The sequence below is a fragment of the Pundamilia nyererei genome, unplaced genomic scaffold, assembly GCF_000239375.1.
Source record: "Pundamilia nyererei isolate P.nyererei 1_Seehausen unplaced genomic scaffold, PunNye1.0 scaffold00099, whole genome shotgun sequence".
Classification (NCBI taxonomy): Eukaryota; Metazoa; Chordata; class Actinopteri; order Cichliformes; family Cichlidae; genus Pundamilia; species Pundamilia nyererei.
The window spans coordinates 2,268,759-2,289,159 of NW_005187500.1; the positions used below are offsets into that span (position 1 = coordinate 2,268,759).

The 20,401-nt window shown below is 41.6% G+C and overlaps 1 protein-coding gene across 3 annotated transcripts in view; it reads right to left on the reverse strand.

Annotated features, from left to right (window-relative positions):
* dscama (Down syndrome cell adhesion molecule a) overlaps window positions 1-20,401 on the reverse strand; it is a 103,793-nt gene that overhangs the window by 69,107 nt on the left and 14,285 nt on the right. For all 3 annotated transcript variants that reach the window (XM_013912751.1, XM_013912752.1, XM_013912750.1), the window contains exons 2-3: window positions 12,340-12,657; window positions 10,924-11,073 (exon numbers count right to left, since the gene is read on the reverse strand). In XM_013912751.1, the coding sequence (XP_013768205.1) occupies window positions 10,924-11,073; window positions 12,340-12,657 (468 nt within the window). The remainder of the gene's footprint in view (window positions 1-10,923; window positions 11,074-12,339; window positions 12,658-20,401) is intronic.

Sequence of the window (20,401 nt, forward strand, 5' to 3'; positions counted from 1 at the left end):
ACATGTAAAAACACCTAAGCCACAACATTAAAAAAGTAGACTGATAGACTGAGATACACCAGATATCTGCCATTACTATTTTTTATCTATCTATCTATCTATCTATCTATCTATCTATCTATCTATCTATCTATCTATCTATCTATCTATCTATCTATCTATCTATCTATCTATCTATTTACACACACACATATATTTTAATTTAAATGGAAATGAATAACTAAAAAGGAAGATTTTTTTTTTTGCTTTAAAGGTATTTTTTTCACTGACACAATTTAAAATATTTTATTGTCAGTTTTCTGTCGTGATGGTGCATAGTAGTAATGAAATCAGAAAATAGGAAATATATATATATCGTTTTTTTTCTTTGAGTTTGTTTTTTAAAGTAAAGGATACATTTAAGCTGTAATGAAGGAACACATTTTCTCTTTGCAAAATGTATTTCCAAATAACCTACATGGTTGTTTTCTGCTTCAAACTGTGAAAAGTGCTGCTGCAGCAGGGTATCCACACCTCACAGGGCACTTAAGCAAACATGGGTGTGATGTGGGGAGTGTGCAGGGAAAGCTACAAATCCCAGGATACAGTCTGTATGCAACTTGTGTTGTCTGGGGATCTCTCTTCCCGAGCTGTCCGAAATGTTCATCTATCAAGGTGATATCCCGTGGCGGCTCGTCGTGGAAATACCTTTCTACGGGTCACCTTTGTATTGGCGCCGATTCTCAACCAAATTAATTCACTTCATTATTCATAGCTCTGTTTAGCACTGTGAGGCGGGTTTCTTCATTGGCATTTTAGCCAATTGGCTTATTTAACAGCTACGGCTGGTACCGTGTTTGTTTCTTACTTCTTTCCACGAAATCTGTGAATAGTAATGAAAACAGTGCAAACGGCACTGTTTAAGACAGATCTGTGAACAAAGGAAGACTGCTGTGCGTTTGTGCACACCATCACACGTCAGTCGGGGCGATGCGGTGATGTCCGATGACATTTAATTTCTTGCCTGTCCCTTGGTGTAAGAATCATCACGAGGATGTGAAACAGGGGGCCTGCGCATCATGAATCTGCGTGAAAGCCCAAGTCATGATTTTTTTCTTCTCCCTTCTTTCTTTCGTTTACTTCCTTGCCATAAAATGCATCACAGACAGGGACAGAAAGCAGGAGAGGGATGTAGAGAGGGAGGGAGGCTGTGAATAGGCAGAGTGAGTGGCATGCATGGACAGCCCCTCTGTCTCTCAAAGACACTGCAGCAGCTGTATGCATGCGATAAGAGCATCCATTCACAGCCAACTCCCCCTTTTCCTCCTCCTACACACTAAAACACACACAAATGCACTTTTTTCCTCTCTCTCTGTCTCTCCATCTCTCTCTCTCACACACACACACACACACACACTAAACAGCCTCTCTGCAGGTTCCTCCACAGAAGCTGCAGTTTGAAGCGGCCTCTGTCACCAGTCAAAGGTCTTCCCTGAAAATCATTTTTGTTTTTCTCTGAATTTTCTCTGACGTAAAAGCACAGCTGAGTTAAACATGGTTCACAGGCTGGGGGCGGGGATCACCTTTCTTTTTGTCCGAACTGACAGAGCACTCAGCACATGTTCCTGGGATCTTGCTGTTTGCTTTGTTGTCGTGCATTGCCTCAGTCTGATCTTTTCTGTTGTTAAAGGCCGCCAATTACTGTCCCTAAATAACACCTCTGCACTATGTAAGGTTCTGACAATCTTATGTTGTGCAGAATTGGGGAGGATGTCCATTGCATCTGCATCATTCTGTCACATTCTAGTTCTTCCCATCATCACGGGAAGAGTGGAGGCAAGTACACAAAAGATTTCAGGTCTGGGCCTTAAGTATATCTTGAGATTTAAATAGTTTGACATCTATGTACCCACATAATATATCTTTTTCCCCATTATGTGACATGGGAATTTATCAGTCTGCCATACCAAACTCTATGATCTATTGATAAGACTCAACTCCAAGTCCACACAATCCAAAGAATGTCTGAGTGCCAATTAATTGGCGACTCCTTCCACCATTAGCTCATGTTGCACTTATAGCTAATCTGTATCCTGGCAGGGAGCCATGCATGACCTGGCTCCCATCCAGGTCCAGGAGCTGTGGAGGCGACAGCCTTGAGCTAGCCCTGCACAGCGCTGAGGAGCCTGGAGAAGATGTGGCAAACTGCAGCAGCACAAAGCAGTCCTCACTGTTTATCAAAGATTAAGCAGTGTTTAGTACCTCGACCCTCCTCTTCCAGCCAGCCTGTGCTCAAATCTACACATGCGTGCACGCACAGACGCACACACACACAGATATGCCACCACCTCCAGCTCACACCCTAATTGTTCCCTGCCCCGAGAGTTTAATAAAGAACAAATTGCGGTTATTGGTGAGCAAACAGCACAGTACGGAGGTGGGAGTGTGATCATTGCGGTGCCAGAGCAGCGAAGAGAGAGAAAGGGCATCAGCCAATTTAATTAATATCTCTGTCAGTCTCAGGCTGAGACCGGAGCAGCAGGCTGTGTGCGGAAAGACTTGGAGTAAGCACACAGAGTGTTAGCATGCAGATACACTCATGTTTCCTACCTACATTGTAACTGTGAGTTCAGCTGCCAAACAAGCCTTATTAGGCAGTACAGTATAAGGGTTGTCCTAAAAAGTCATAATAATAATTCTAAATAAATAAATGTGACTACTTTTTATATTCTGATCCAGCAGCACCTTTTTTGCAAAGCTCATGTAGATATTAATATTTTCTACCACATATCCACATATTTACTGTGAGCAGTCATTCTGTCACACTCAAATTCATGAACTCTAATCATTATTCTTTGCATTTATTTTTCCGTTCATGATACCGTAACGGGATTTCAGACAATTCATCTTTGTCGCTATCTATGTACATCTTGTTTTGATGCCCAAAAGGTTTGCGTGCTTTTTTTTCCCTTAAAGCTTATCATGCTGCCTGCACACTGCCCAGCCTAAGTGTATCTACCCGTCATGTTCCCATAATGCTTTGTGGCAGCTGCAGCCAGATTCATGCACACAGGTATTGATTTTCTTCCCAGCTTTCTTTTTTTCCTTCGGTGCATCCCTTTATTTATCTCGCTAAGCCCCTGCCACTGGGTGTGAGGAGAGAACCAGCTCGCAGCTTGTGTGAGAGGACACAGTGAATTCGGCACGAGAGACGCTCGCCACATAACCTGGATTTATTTTCATATATCTGTTATTTATCTGGCAGCGCTGCGCCACGGCTGAGTATAATCCTGCTCTGTGTGGGTTGCATGCGTAGGTATGCATGTGTGTATTTGTGCTGTCTGTCCATCCGTCCATGCAAACACTCCATTTTCCACAGGCCACCTGACCCATTTTTCTGTGTGAATAACAATACTCCAGCCAATCATGGGCAGACAGAAAGACGAATGCTGGAAAAAGATACATCCAGCCCGTCACACGTCGGACTCCCAACCCTGCCTGTCGACAGAGTGAGGCAGGGAAAGGGAGAGACAGCGTGAGAGAGAGAGAGTGTTATCCTCACTTCCTTCCCTCCTCCCCTCCCTCTACATCTTTACCGCACAGAGGCTGGTGAAACCATAACCCGACCTACCTGGTCCCTAGCTCAGGTTTGTGCTTTGCCAGTGGCTGCACTTCCTACATGCCCTGAGAAAAGGGCGAAGCTGCAAGGCAGCTCCAAAGAAAAGCTGTTCATGTTAGCACACTACCTGCAGGCTACAACCCACAGTATATGGTGAAGGATTAACTCCAATCCGACCCGCTACACAAATGTTTACACTGGGGCTACACTGAAGCTGTGAAGCAGGAACGGGGGATTATCTTAATATTATATGTTCAAACATAACCTTCAATTAAACTATCATGCATGTGCACTTTAATGAAACATTTACATGATCTGTTAACCTTTTAACCTGTGCGGCACAACACATCTGCCTCCAAGGACATCTCAGGGTGACTCAGTGTCTCACTAGTTACACAACTACCTTGGAAACGCACAGTTCAGCTCAGATCAACAATGCAACCCTAAACTTCTCACTTTGTAGCTTTGTAAATGCAGGACTGGTGGAGAGGAAACAGTAGGGACTGTGGCAATGCATGATAATGTCCAGCAGCCTTTTGATTGCAACTCTTGATATTTACTTCAAAGGCCCATTATACACAGCCAATTAAACTGAAATAGTGTGGCTGGCTCCTCTCCCTCCCGGCAATGGCTGCAGGGATCGAGGCTGGCTGCAGAAATAACTCAAACACACATCCCAAATGTCAACAAACATGAAAGAAGCTGTGAAATGCACAAGAAGGCTCAGCATATAGACAGACTGCATGCATGTGTTAGAGCAATCTGTAATCTCCTAAAAAAACACAACTGTCTCTACACGCTACCAAAACCAGCAGTACTACGCTGCAAAGTGTGAGATATCACTGGTGTAATCTAGCACTATTAGTTCATTTGTAAAATAAATGACTACGGTGAAGGGTACAGGTCCTCTATATGTGTAGGAGAAAGTGACAGAAATAGTGTAAAGAGGGAGCAAGAGAACAAAAAAGGGACTGCAGGAGAAATAAGAAAAGGCTACGCAGAGCAAAGAGAATCTGTGTGAAAGCCGACGGGCCTCGTGTTTAGCTCGTGCACTGAATGAAAACAAGCCCCTGTTTGAGTGCGTGTGTGTTTGTATGTGTATGTGAGTGTCTGCAGTGTAGCGCTGGGGGGTCGGCCCCCTCGCAGCCTTACTGGTGCTGAATGCAGAGCAGGCAGCGCCAGGCCAAGGCGAATGACTACAAGGCCTCTTCAGTGACTGCAGCACAAGCTGCACCTGGGGAACAGCCCTGCACAGCAACACAGCTGCAGCCAGAAATGCTACAGACGCCCTAAAGTAACCCTGCAGGAAGCACATTTGTGTATAGCAGGTATGAACCACAACTGCCAGATATACCGAGCTGTGCTGAAGTTTGCAGCTGTGGTGATATATGAATGAATGCTCTTGCTTTTGTTATGCCAGCTTGTCCATGACTGTTATATCTTTGGAATCCATTTTTTAAAAAAAACATATATTTCTTTTATTTCTTTGTATATGTGTGTGTGAATGTATGCAGTATGTAAGCATACAATTATAGTCAGTGGGTCCATTTCACCCTGCCCTTATCCTTGCGTGTATCGTTAAGGAGGCCAGCTCCTACAATGACCTCCCACAGGCAGCGTGAATCTCTCAGTCACCCAGTCTTGTTACTTTCAACTAAAAAAAACACATAAATCAAGCCCGTCATCTGCCACTTAACTACAACTTTTAGTACACACTCTAATCTTTTGCCCTTTAGATTACTACAACTCACTTTTTCACGTGCACTACTTAGTTCTTGCTGGCTTCCCTTCAATTGGTCCTGAATGCAGCAGCCAGGCTGCCGAGATGTTATTCCAGCAGTTGGTCTCAGCAATAATCTGATCAGGGCCTTTCAGCTCTTCTACACTTTTATTTTAAATCCTCAGCCATGCTTTTGACATTTGAGTACCTAAACTTTGAAACAACCTCCCATGAGAACAGCTGAATCTCTGGATTATTTTAAACATCTGATGAAAACACATTTTTAGAGGTTTTCATAACCTTTTGGCAACAGTTCACATTAATGCTTGCATATATATATTTTATGTATGTATAAACATATATAAAGTATATGCAATGTACATGTACAAATGTGTGCTCGTATGTGTCTATGCGTGTTGGGATAGATACACTTAACTTTAATGAGTGGATATATTATTAATCTTTTGGCTCCTCCTTGTAGAGGTCACCACAGCATCTGCCTCCATTTCACTGTATCATCCTCACACAACTCTCTGTAACTCCTCCATCCCCACATCCATAAACCTCCGAGGTCTCCCTCTTTTCCTCCTGCCTGGCAGCTCCATATTCAAATGGTCTGTATTTGTATAGCGCTTTACTTGGTCCTAGGACCCCAAAGCGCTTTACACTATACACAATCATCCACCCACTCACACACACGTTCACACACTGATGATGGCAGCTACATTGTAGCCACAGCCAGAGGCGACAGAGGCGAGGCTGCCGGACAATGGCGCCACCGGGCCCTCTGACCACCACCAGTAGCCAACGGGTGAAGTGTCTCGCCCAAGGACACAACGGCCGAGACTGTCAGAGCCAGGGCTCGAACCGGCAACCTTCCGATTACAAGACGAACGCCCAACTCTTGAGCCACGATCGCCCCAACATTCAACATCCTCTGTCCCTCCTCTACATGTGTTCAAACCTTCTCAACCTTTCCTCTGACTTTTTCTCCAAACTGCTCAAACTGAGTCCCTTCTGTCTTACTTCTAGTGACTTTCATTGTTCTTCTCTCCAGTTCATACCTCCACCTTTCCAGGCTTCCTTCCACTTGCTCCCTACTGTCACTCGCAAACATGATAACTCCATGGAGACTCCTGCCTGACCTCATCTGTCAGCCTGTCCATCACCACTGCAAATAAGAAGGGGGTCAGAGCTCCCTGATGTAGTCCCACCCCCATCTTGAACTGATATCTCATTCCTACTGCACAACTCACCACTCCCTCATGTTCTCATACATGTCCTACACTAGCCTTCCTATTATGTGATTTCTTAAAGACACAAGGAGCCTCTTCTGATCTATACTTCTCCATCATGGCAAACATCACATCTGTAGCGCTCTTTCTCGGCATGAAGCCATACTGCTACTCAGTGACTGTCACCTCTCTGTTTAACCAAGGTTCAACAAGTCTTTCCCATGGCTTCATGGTATGACTCATCAATGTTAACCCTTTGCAGTTACTACAGATCTGGACATAGTTCTGAAATATTGGTACTGAATCACTTCTCCATTCCTCAGGCATCCTCTCATTCTCCATGATTGTGTGAAGCAATCCTGTCAACAAGTCTACCTCTCTCTGTCTTAGGATTATCCATACTTCCACAGGAATGTCATCCGGACCTTTCCACTCTTAATCTCTCTTACAAGTTCATAGTCCACACCACAGCTATTTCTGTCCTTTTAGCAAAATCCACTACCATCTGGCCATCCACATTCCTCTCTTTAACATCTTACCTAGCCAACACCTCCTTGCTTCCTCTGTCCCCTTCACCTACCTGCCCACTGAAGTTTACCCCAGTCACCTTCTTCGCCTCCACAACACTCTTCAAATGTTCTTCAAAATTGCCACTAGTTCATTTTACTTCCTATCTACAATATAATAGAAAATTTCACCTCCAATGCCCTTGGTCTTGTTTCGTCTCCTGAACACAAAATATACTTTATCTACCTTCCTTCTCTGCATCATATCAGCTAGGACTCGTGACTTTACTAGTCTACACTTTTGCCCACTTCTCTCTCACTGCCTCCTAGCACACCTTCCCCTTCCTTTATCTTTGGCGAAGAGTAGCACAGTGCAACCAGCACCCTGTTGGTAGTAGCATTGGAGGTGGCCATTGTTAACTAGGACCTCAACTGATCCAGTATGGAAACCCCACTTTTGAGCAACGTGTTTGATTTGGCAATCCCCCATTTATAGTTTAGTGGTAGTAGTAGTAGTAGTAGTATTTATAGTTATAATCTTCATAGCAGAAATTCAGCTGCTGCCATCGCCACAGGAGGTGACCGTGACGGGAAATCAGTCTGAGCTTAAACTCTATTACTACAATGTAAAAAAGTTCAGAAATATGAATAAACACAATATGTCATTTAATAATAATGAAGTTGGTTATCTCTCTAGTTCAATCATTGTTTCAGCTTACAGGCTGCTGTAAAATATGCACAACACATATTTTACAGCAGCCGGTTTTTCCTTCCTGTTTGTAACGGACCTTTTAAATCCTCTGCTTTGGGCAGTGACTTTTGAGGACTGTTTGAATCCTGACAGTGATTAGCTCTGTTGGTCAAGCAGTCGGCAGCAGTTTACATAATGTGATGACCTGAATGTGCGCTTGTTTTATGGGCTTTGGTTGGATACACCTGGTTAACATGTGATGATATTTCATGTCCATGAAGCAAAATATGTTACAATGGGAGCAAACATACTAGGTATATCTACACTATGTTAAAATAAGTGAAGATTTTTTTCCCATCAGTTAGGCAGGTTTATGACTTAGTGACCAAACACAGTGTTTTTCAAGAGCCTTAATATTCAATATTCGATACTCTATCATGTAATAGAAAAACAGTAAAACCAGTTCTCCCTCCTCTCTCCTCTTTAAACAGTAAATACTCTTAAAATGACAACAGCAATGTAATAATGATAATAATAATAATAAAAAGATAGAGAAGAAGAATCTTTACGTAGCTACTTTTGAAAATAAAATTAAAAGGTGCTTCATAAGATGAGAAGGAAAACCAGCAGCAATAAAACATTCAAGAAAAGGTAAAGGTAAAACAACGCTAGCAAGGAAGACAAAATTGAAAATCTAAGTAAATAAAAATAATCATTAGGAAGAAATGATAAAACTTTATAAAAGCCAACATAAAAATAACTTAAAGTGGAAGAACAGAAAAACCCTGTTTATAAAATTCTGTCTTTATAAGAGATTTAAAAAAGGAGCCTGCCAAGGAGGAGCTCGTCTCCTTACTGAGAATGGGTTCTGATCAGAACCTCAGCCGAGGACCTGCTAGGTTACCAATGGGCATGTACTATGTCAGAAGACCCGAGATATCCTCCTGAGAACTGAGGAAAAAGCATCTTTCAGTTTAACTTTTCTTGTGATTTCCTGGAAATAGGCCACCACACACATGGGATATCATTGGAAAGGCCAGCATGTCCTCTATTGAGCACATCAGGACTTAGAAGGTAACTCAAATAAGTCAAAAGATATAGACCAAAACAAATGTCCATTACAAAGGACAAAAATGAATAGGCTGGGCCTCAGGCGGATATACCACGGTGCAAGCTCAGTGTGGGCTTTAAAGTCATCAGTAAAATCTCTTTAGATTTCTTTTAGACAAAACTGAGCTGCTCAATGGTCATGTTATCCACATGTGTGGAACACCTAAGCTGTGTTTTGCTGCTGTAATCACTCGTCCTTTCAATTTTGGCCACGAATCAACTCTTAACTATCTGTTGTTCCACCTCACTGCAAAGCATTATCTTTGTTCTTTCAGTAAAACAAAGCTGTAAGAGACCAAAAATACTGGAGCATAAAAAGCATGTTTTCTGAAGCAGCAGCCCACTATATAAGCACCATATCAGACAACGACAGCGCATTGTTGCTTTTACTGGATGTCCTGGCTGAATGCATTATAATTTTCCATTCTTTTCTAATGGACACCAGGGTTTTTAAAGTGGTGCTTTGTTAGTGTACACTGCAACAACTCGACAAGGCTCGGTCCAGTGAGACTCACAGAAGGCCTGTCTGCACACCACGCTACACCTTCCACACTGAGAGAGCCGCAGTCAATTATTCATACCAGAGACAGAAAAGCTACATTTCACAAAGTTTTTTGTTTCAAGTGTCAATATTATTTTTAGTCATGAAATATTTAAACACTGAAGGTTGGTCATCGGGATGTAGGGGGTCAAGCCATCTTGAGTTGAGTTGTCAGTTAGTGTGAATATAGACTTAGGCACGCACATGCACAAAGCACAGTTAAAATGTGTGCAGCAGAGGATAAGGGGAATGGACGGTGCGTCAGTAGGATGTGTGCACTGAGATGTGAATAAAGACCATTTGCTCATGGATTCATAGGCTTCCGTCATCCATTATTTAGCATTGAGAAGAGCAGTGGATTGGTGGCTGGATGATTTTTTCTGACAGCGTTTACATGGCTGACGGCTACAGATGGGCCGATTTTTACGGCTCAAGATAAACACTTTGTGTTTTCAGCGCAAAGACTTTTCTCTGTAAAGATAACCAGTGGAAAAGGTCCTCGAGGATCGGGGGGGTGAAAAAACGTGGTTCCCTTCACACAATGCGACAGTGTGGCGATAAGTTTAAAAGGTCCAGATGCGATGCATTTCAATGACAAAGACTGCAGTACAGGAATATATGCCTGTGTCTGAAAAACATGCCAGCGGCAAATCCATTTATGGACAATTAAGAGATTGCTATAGATTTCAACATGAACGATTTTGCCTCAAATGTGAAACATCAACAAAAAAGCAGCTACTAGCCGGCGTTTGCCCTGCATCCAAACGCAAAATAGCATTAGCTCCTGCCTATTGAGTTTGCTAAATGCCCCACATAAAGTGAATTTGCCCCCCAGGGCTGGGAAACAATCACGGAGGCGAGTGTTCCATTTAAGTGATTTGAATGATCGGGGCACTGCAGTGCTTCCTATCAGCCAGAGAAATGGGTCAATACACTGAGACTAAGTGACATGGCTGGCAGTCTGCGCTCTTGTGGAAGACCGGGCAGAGGAAGAAGAGCGGGACCTAACTGTCATTGGGTCAGACAGATGTGGAAATACAGACGTGCACATACACTGAATGACTCCGGCTAGCTAGGATAAGCTAGGCCTGAGATGGCGCACAAGCCTCTCTTCTTCTTTTGACAAACAACACTTGTAATCAGCATTTGGCCAGGACAAATAGTCCTTTCTACTACAGTGTATTCATTATCAATGAAACTGTGAAGCTTTATCTCACTGCATGTACCTGCACCTGTAGAAATGCTCCCAAATAAAATCTCTTTTCTGCAAACTAAACAGAGTTCTACCACTGTGTGTTTCCTAGTATATCAAGAAAGCATATTACATCATTCTGTAAGTACCACAAATAGCCACCACACCACTTTTTCACTCCAGTTTACTAATATGCAAATCTCTCCTAATTTCTCAAAACAAGGTGAGAAGGCAACTGTACAAGAACAATGCAGCAAAAAGGCAAACAAGGTCCACATCAGTCACCAAACACTGCCGCCAACTGTAGTGAAGAAAAATGCCATGACTTACCTTCAGGGGTGATTGACACAGTGTCTTTCTCCCAGGACACAACAGTGATGTAGGCCTCCACTGAGGCAGGTATAATACACTTGAAGACCGCCACATTGCCTCTCATGGCTTTCTGGTCCTCCACCCGGACAGTGTAGGGCTCTCGTAGGACTAGGAGGGGAGGACAGACAGGTTTTAATATAAAATGGGACCAAATTAACACAGGCCTCCTGCTCGAGTTTTTTTTACAATGATTGCTATAAAATTTTAGCTTCATATATCAAATATTTTTGATATACACACAAATATATGTGTGTAGATATATATATATATATGTACATATATAGATGTTTAAAAAGCCAACTAGCTTTCAGGCCTTTTATGGCACATTGAAATCTGAAGCAATGTTTGAGCAAAAAACTATTAAATATAAAATCCTGATATTTTAACTGGTCTTTTTTACCATTAAAATGAATCAGGATCTGTATTTGGTGACAGATACTTCAACCTCAAATATACTTCATCCTGTAAAGTCTAATATTTGAAAACACACTAATAAAAAACATTTTTTGAAAGATATATAGCTGTATTTCACAATAATGCAAAATAAAGCATGTAGAACGTCTTTCAACAAGAAATTCTTATTTACAGTACTGAGGAAAATGCTTTTTTCATTCACATGGGTAGTCTTGCAAGATCAAATTGGCACGTCCACATGGCGTGACAGTGAAACTACCTCGCAACATTCAAAAGAATTGATTTCTACTCATAACTGAGTATCATCTGGAAACTGGAATCTGAATTTTGTTCTTTTGGGATTTTACTTTATATAAAAGTTGAATGAAAATATAATTTTCTTTATTTTTTGTGACTAAGAATTTTAAGATTCTGTTTTATTTTTGCATAATTGTGAGATATAATTATATACTATTCAGACATTGTCACTAGTCTTTTTCTATGTTTATGAAACATTGGTGAATGTATATGTTTGAAATAAAAAAGAACTGAACTGAACTGAACTATGTGAAGTTTTTTGATTTCTCAAATATGGGAATATGAAGCAGTGATGGACAGTTTTTCATATTTTAAATATCCAGTTATTAGACTTTTGTTAAAATAAGCCCCACATTATAGTTGGAAAAATAGAAATTCAGGCTTTTATCTTTATTAGTTTTTGATATACTCATGTTTAAATATTAGATTCCATTGTATGAAAAATGACCTGAAAGTGGGTTGACAGACCATTTTTCAAAAAAAAATTATCTTGAAAAGTATTTGACATGTCAACTTAAAATGTCACAGCACTTATCGTATATATGTTTAAACTTTTGACCAATCTGTATCCAAATCGGAGCATAAATTGTTCTAAAAGTTTGCTGATTTGCGATGTGACGACCCAATGGAAAACAAAACAGAGTGACGAGCAGAGAAACTGACCAGCCTTAATGTGAACATCTTGGCTCCTGATTCTCCCTGAGGGGTTCTCCGCTGTGCAATAGTAGGTATTGTCGTGGATGAGTTTGCTGAAGCTGGAAGGGGGGATCTGGAAGATCTGAAGGGTGCCATTGGGGTGCACATGACGGATCCCTGGCACATCATAGATCTCCTCGCCGGTGGCCAGGTACCAGCGCAGTGAGACAGGAGGCACACCTGCGGCGGGACAGGGCACCGATGTCCCTGTGGTGCTGGCAAACACTACCTCTTGCACAGATGCATTGACAAAATATAAGCTGGAACGTAGATCTTCACCGAAAACTGCAGAGAGAAATGAGATCAGAAAACTACGTCAGACACGGCACAGCGAATCCTTTAATAACTACCAAGAAAGGACCCGTTCAAAGATCTGTGAGAGAACAACCATATTTACATATTAGTGCTCTACTGCATTTGATTTTTTTCTTTAATTTAGGCCAAGTGTGTTTTTCACAGGCTGGCTGCTGTGTTTGTCCTCGCTGCAGTGATAAGAGGTGGCAGGAGTGTGTTTCTTGTTGTCTATGAAGAGACACTGCAGCAAGGCCCCAGAGAGTAGTAGTAGATGTGAAACTACAGAGCTGCAGAGAAAGCCAGACCTGCCTACAGACAAAGTGCGTCTATCCATACCAGAGTCAGTTCAGTAACTTTCATTATTGTTAAGAAAATACTTTTTTTAAATCGCTCACCGAGAAATAGAAACAAAATTCTTCTAAAAGGTGCGGTCAGAAGAAAGGCCTGCAGCCCACAACGTATTCACCAAAGGGTCTGATCGTGTTTTCACCAGGATGGATTGGCGTCACAAAAATGGAACACATCAAGACAATGACTATGCTCAATTTAACACCTTCTGATATTATGCATTGTCTGCAATACCACACCAAAGTGAGGTGGTTAAGCGAAGGACCTCTATGCATCCATCTATCCTCTGCCGCTTATCCTTTTCAGGGTCGCGGGGGGGCTGGAACCTATCCCAGCTGTCTTGGGGCAAGAGGCAGGGTACACCCTGGACAGGTCGCCACACACAGACACATTCACACCTGTGGGCACTTAGTTTTAGAGTTTCCAATTAATCTATCCCCACTAACTGCATGTCTTTGGACTGGGGGAGGTACCCTGAGAGAACCCACGAAACATGAGGAGAACAAACTCCAAGCTAAGGACCTATGCTACTGAATTTCTTTGAGCTCTGACGAATTTGTTTCTTTGTAATGACAGTGAATGTATGTTTTTAAAAAGCCATTACAGGCTATTTTTTTAAAATAAAAAAACTCAGCACTTTCAGCTTAACTAATTATTAATTGGAAACTCTAAATGGGAACTTGTATTTTAACCCTCATAGGGAAATATCCATACGTTTTCTCTTGACAAACACATTTGTGCCTACATTTTACAATAGATCTAAAAGCCATTACAGCAATATTTAATTTTGCATTTTAAAAATAAATTATTCATCATTACAACAACGATATAGCATATTACTGCTGTGGCATCAAGCACTCACTGAGAATACGTTTCGGTGACGACCATTTGGATATTGCCAAAATACATGCACCAGCTGGTAAGCTGTGAATTTGTCATGTGTGCAACAGAAGATGTTTTCTAGTCATCTTAACTAATGAAGCAAGTCAATGTAATGTGATGCACTTCCCCAGCAGTAAGTTACCGCTGTGGATAAAAACTGACAATGCAGCTCTGTGCTGTAATGGACAACCCACACTGTCGGCATGCAGCCAGGATATGTTTATTGGCTGGAACCCAAGTAAGACAGCAGAACTCGTTTAGTACATCCAGTGCAAAATAAAGTCATGATGTGTGTTTGTAGCATGTTTCTATAAATCTACAAACACTCCATATGTATCACAGTTGTCACTTACTGTAGTTCCTTTTATACGATTTTCTCTCCCCAAGGAAATTGCATAACCTTCAGCGGTAATATTTAAGAGATTCATCACCAATAGATGAGATTCAACAACAGTCTTGTGTCTTACAGGAAGTGATGCCAAGGCAAAGGAGAAGATGCATCATAATTATATAGATCGCCATTAGAAACATTGGTAAAAGACATTAAAATGAGTGCTGCTCATCATAATCACATAATTGTTTTTATATGTGTTTTATTTCTACTGGTTTTGATCAGTCCTAATTGAGCTGAGTTAGCAGCATCCATTCACAAACACAAAGGTAAACATCAGTTTGCTTTATGTTTCAATTCAAATTTAGAGATGCTCATGAAACTTGTTTGTCTATCAGACAGGTGAATATCCCACCAAGCACCATTGACACTGTTTTTCAGGTTAAAGCTCTTGGTTTAAAAATATGTTACATTACGTCTAAATTCAGATGGAAGAGACATCCGGGCTTAGTTTGATTCAAAAATAATACTTTACTCATTTACTCTAGTTTACTCTTTCACTTTTTCAACTAAAACTTAAAGAAAGTTTTAAGCAAACGTGAACACTGCTGTCTTTAATGTCTTTTATTATTTATTGGGTGCTGCCTCTGTAATGTGCAATGCATTGAAAAGGACTCTACTAGATCTATTGTGACAGTGTCACCAGGGTCCATGGAGGGTACCACCTATGAAGTTAATGACAAAAGTTTCTTCATTAATATGATATAAGGGTCATGGCCCATGCACATTTAAAATGACTGGTTGTCATGCAGTGCTTTTAAGCTGACTGTTCAGCTCACCTTAATTTTCACAAAAGTGTGACTGAGGATCTTTTATTGAAATATGCAATATTGTAAGTGGTTCTTTCACTCAACGTCACTGAAGGTCACTGATATTCTGTGGTCTCTGGTTGCTATGCTGCTTGCAGCCACTTCCTGTATGCATGCGCCGTTACATGTAATGGAATTCATATTTTTACCAGAATGTACAAGGATGATAACGGCAAAGACTGTAGATGTGATGAAGCTTGCTGAAATGCTGCCCATCTGCATCTCCAAACTAAATAAAAAAATTGCACATATACAAACTTGGAAATGATAATTCCTCACTGCACACAGAGCGGTATGAGTGAACAGAGAGTGATCAGCAGTCCTGCAGAGCTGTCGCATGAGCAGCCTCTGTCAGTCACCCTTTGTAAATATTGCATCTCTACTGTATGTCTGCTCTCTGCTAATGCGGTCTACCTCCTCCTGTCCCCAGCATGCTTGTGCGACGGCTGCCAATCCCCCCTCCCCAGAGACCAAACATTTTAGCGCTTCATAAATTCCTAATGAGCGTTCTCAAGTCACCGGCTACTTCCACCCACTGGTCGTTCAACCTGTAACAACAAACAAACAGTGTGGCGTACACATGTTTCTGCACATTTCTAGCTGCACTCACTTCACACATACAGTACTCAGAGGGCCGGGCCTGGAGGTGTCGAAAAGAGAATGGCTGCAGTTGTCGACAGCTACAAGACTGTAGTTTCTTTTTCCATGAGGTGGCAAGAGAGGGTAGAGTCACCATGATACACAGTTCAGCTGTGGGAGACTTTATTGATTGCCAGCTTGGCTATGTTTAGACTTAAATGTTACCTACCTTAACTGGCAAAAATGCCCATGCAGGTCCACAGTGACTAGTTATAGGTGAACTTTGGGGCTGTGTGGGTGGAGCAAACACAAACTTATCCCACGTGGGCCCCAACTGGGCGTGTGAACACAGAGCTTACAGTAGTTTTGAATGTTGGTGTCCCGATATGGGTTTTATACGGTCAGACCCACTATGGACCTACCCACATGTGTGGCCCCACGTGGGACCAAATCAACCATGTGGTGATTCCTTGTGAATAGCCATTGAGTATTTCTTCTTCAGACACCTTTCTCACTTACTATGTGTTAACAGACCTCTCTACATTGTATCATACTTGTTATTAATCTCTGTCTCTCTTCCACAGCATGTCTTTATCCTGTCTTTCTTCTCTCACCCCAACCAATCGCAGCAGATGGCCCCGCCCCTCCCTGAGCCTGGTTCTGCTGGAGGTTTCTTCCTGTTAAAAGGGAGTTTTTCCTTCCCACTGTCACCAAAGTGCTTGCTCATAGGAGTTCATACGATTGTTGGGTTTTTCTCTGTATGTATTATTGTAGGGTCTACATTACAATATAAAGCCTCTTGAGGGGACTGTTGTGATTTGGCGCTGTATAAATAAAATTGAATTGAATAAGGAGTTTATTTAATTTGAGCAACATTCTGGTCCACACTTTATACCAATTGGTGGCTGTATTGTATAATTGGGCCGATATGAGCTCCTCTCTCCACTTAGTGTAGGCAGCCCACTCTATAGGCTACTCCACTAAAGCCCATCTGGGGCCCAGATGTGCCCTTATTTTCATGTTGGTCCTGGGGCCCACAATGGGCTGCCCACTGTGTGGGTCTGTCCACAGTGCCCCCTCATGTGTGCAGATACCAAAGGTTTGGACAGACAGCATTCAGCATTTAATACATGATATCAGCACAAGAGCCTCCTCAAACCTCTCACTAAGCATTTATACAAATAATCTAACTACAGTACAATTATTGTGAGGGTGTTCATTTGATTTTTTTTTAAACTGCCTTAACACTACTGCCCTTATATTCCAGGGCAACTCTCAAGTGTTTCGTTTGCCGTGCCATCTTGTTGACTTTATTTTGATTTCTGTTTTATTTTGAAGGTTAGTCCCTTGTGCTTTTTCTCCTTTGCTTTTTCCCCTACCCTTGTCAGTGTCATAGAGTGACATATTATTAACCCTTTAAACTTGTCAGTCAACAATTAAATGGCTCATTTATGAAGCATAAACCTTTTACCATTATTATGATTTTTATTTCCTCAAAACAGTTGTTCTCGGAGCTCGACTATGCTGTCATAAACACAGTACATAAGCTGCAAGCAGGCCAAAATCATTAGACAGAGGCATAATAAATAATTTAGAATGGCCCTCTCCAACTATAATGATACACAGACAACTTCTCAGGGGTTAATTTGCAGCCATGTAATCACACAGAGTAACAGCTTGTCAGTGGTTTTCTCAAGCAGGAAAGTCTGCCATCAAGATGGTCATAAAATCTCAGCATCTGTTATGAATAGCAGGGAGCGAGACTCTTTTATATGGATGACTTTTTCACCGCGGTGCAGTTCATTTTCTTCCAAAACAGATGTATGAGCTCAATCTGAACCTGATCTTCAACAAACTGTACAATGTAAAGGCTGAGAAAATCCAAGAGTTAGATCTGTCACACTGCATGATTTTTCTTTCCAATATAGTGTCTATATTTACAATTATGGGGAAGCCCAGTATATGAAGCTATCAACAAAAGCAGGCAACAAAAGTACTTCGATTTTATCTACTGTCAGGTCAAGCTGGGTGCCAGACTTTTAATATAGATCACAAGTTCTGAAAAACACCTCATAATGACAGGTCAGTAAGAAAAAATTAGACAGAATCTAGATTCTCTTCATATCAGAATAATATTCGTTTTCATTCACCTTGGCCGGTGTAGTGGTAACAACCAGCTTTTACCATAACTGTTAAAAGTGACACAGTGAGAAAGAGTTTACCCCACAACTGCTTTTGTTTCACATACACGCAAAAAAAATTAAGACCCCCAAACTACCTCTACACGTTACTGCTTGGATGTTTATTTTAAGATGAGAAAGCCTGATGGATATAAAACCCCACCATATCCCAACAGTTTCAGATAGATACACTGGGAGTGCATTTACGTTTTAGAGGAAAATAGTCAGGGTGGGGGTTGGATGGGGAGATGGGAGAGCTGGAAAGCTCTCAGACAGTGACACAGAGGCCGCTATGTGCACAGAGATGGGACGAGAATGCAAAGAAAAGGGTGGAAGAGATGCTCTGACAGAGGTCGAAAGCACGCTTCAGCTTAGTCGTCATCCACAACCTCCTTGAAATGAACGTTTTTACCTTTTTTATTCCTCTTCAGTCTCTTTTTCTGTATCTATTTCTTTTCCAGCTGTCTGATTGCATTCTCTTCTAACCTTCATCTCTCCTTCACACTACTTTAACCCTGCCTTCAACATTCTGATTTTTTCCACCTTTACACAAGGATACAGGTACAAAAACAACAAACCAGAGCAAAAAAAACAAAACGCATGAAGCCACCTCCTGATCTGCATTTATTATCCACTATTATCCACCGGACCTTTCTTGCAGCTAAAAATTTGGAAAATTAAACAACACATATGCTCTGCTGTGCTGTGGCTCATGGTTCATGAAAATTGAAAAAGAAAATCAACTACTTTATAAATAATTAAGGTACTTGGGCCCTACATCCAGCAATGCATCTGAATCTGGTTAAAAGTAGACACTCCTCACAGTCTATTCCCTCTTACTCTGACACTGAGTAATATCTAATAAAGAAGAACCCACACATAAACACAATTTGTATTTTGGGGAACATAATATTGAATATTCAGTTATAAATTAACAGCCCAAGACTATTTATCATAATGGTTGCTTGCAAGCAAAGAGACAGCACGTGGGAGGCTGCTGGCTGTCATCAAGCGTGTGTACCACCGTTAAATAATAATCTTATTAACGGCTGTGATAAAATAGAAAGACGTAACACATACACATGCGCATCTCAGAGATACGTTACGCATTGTTTTTGCAGCGGGATAAAGCACACTTTTGAGGATCTGTTGATAACGCTGGGACCGCACGAGCAAGATCAAAACAAGAGCTAGCAGAATGTTGAAACAGGAGATAAAAGATTTATGTGTACCCTATCAATACTCAGTCAGCCGTCAGCCTGGTTGGCAGATAATGGCTGCAGTCTGCAACGCTTTGGTCCACATCTTGTTGGATTTTCTGTTCATAGGTCTCTCACATTAATGGGCTTTTTATCAATATTACTAAAAATTAATATAAAACAGCAATTATTGAAAGACAGCAAACATCATGGAACAGGATCATTTTGACACATAAACAATTCGCGCTAATAATTCCACATTAACTAAATGAAGACTAGCTAAAAAGAAAAGAAAACCACAATTGGGAACGGTGCTACTGCTTTATTTAAGTACTGTAAAGACAGATTGACGGTAAAGAATAAAATAGAGGAAAAATGCATCAAAATAAGTCATTACCAGGAGAGGAGCCGTGTCTGCTGTGGGGAGATTTTTCAGTTTTAAAAAATGAATCTTGTTTTGTTTTGTTTCTGGTCATTCTGTGGCTGGAATTTCACTGTGGAAGTGGTTCAGGCAGCTCCACCCACACACAGCCACTGGGGTCCAGGTGGGATTTTCTTTTTCTGGTGACAGAGTCATTTGTGTCACAAAGTCTAAAAGAATAAGTCCAAATGAAGCTACTGTAAATATCTACAAAGGCTCACTCTTGCGAAAATGACACGAATCATTATACCATGAAACTGTCAGAAAACACTTTTTAGGTTTATACAAACTATTTAAATCATTCAGTGCATCCGTTCTCTGTTCCCTTAACATGGCTCTGGCGTTACCCACATGCCATCACATTATCATGCTGAAGGAACACCAACCCTCTCCCACGCCCATCATGCCCACACACAGAGGCATACTCTCTAACAGCTTCTACATGGCAGCTTGTGCCAGAGTTGTCTTAATTGACATTACTTTTCCCAGAGCCAAAATCACAAAGAGGAAAAAGTGATATTGTTCAATTATGAATCCCACGCATGTATAATAGATGGACTCTCACTTTTTTTGCGCGTGTTCTTCCTTAGCAATTCTCAGAAGAGGGGCAGGAACCGGTGGGGGTGGGATGGGGGTCCTTTTGAGTTAGCCTCTTCCTCTTCCTGTGTGGAATAATGCTTGGCACGCTCCCAGATGTCAGCACCTATTGGTGGCAGGCCCTGCTGAAGACTCTAATCGTGGATTGCAGGTGACTCCTCATGCAATCTTCTCTTTGCGGAGCCTCTGCTACTATGTTCGGAGCTCAAGGGCAACAGACAAGCTTCGGTCACGGAGAGTGCACACAGGCGTGTCAGATGGATCTGTGCGCTTGTGTGTGTGTGTGTGTGTGTGTGTGTGTGTGTGTGTGTGTGTGTGTGTGTGTGTGT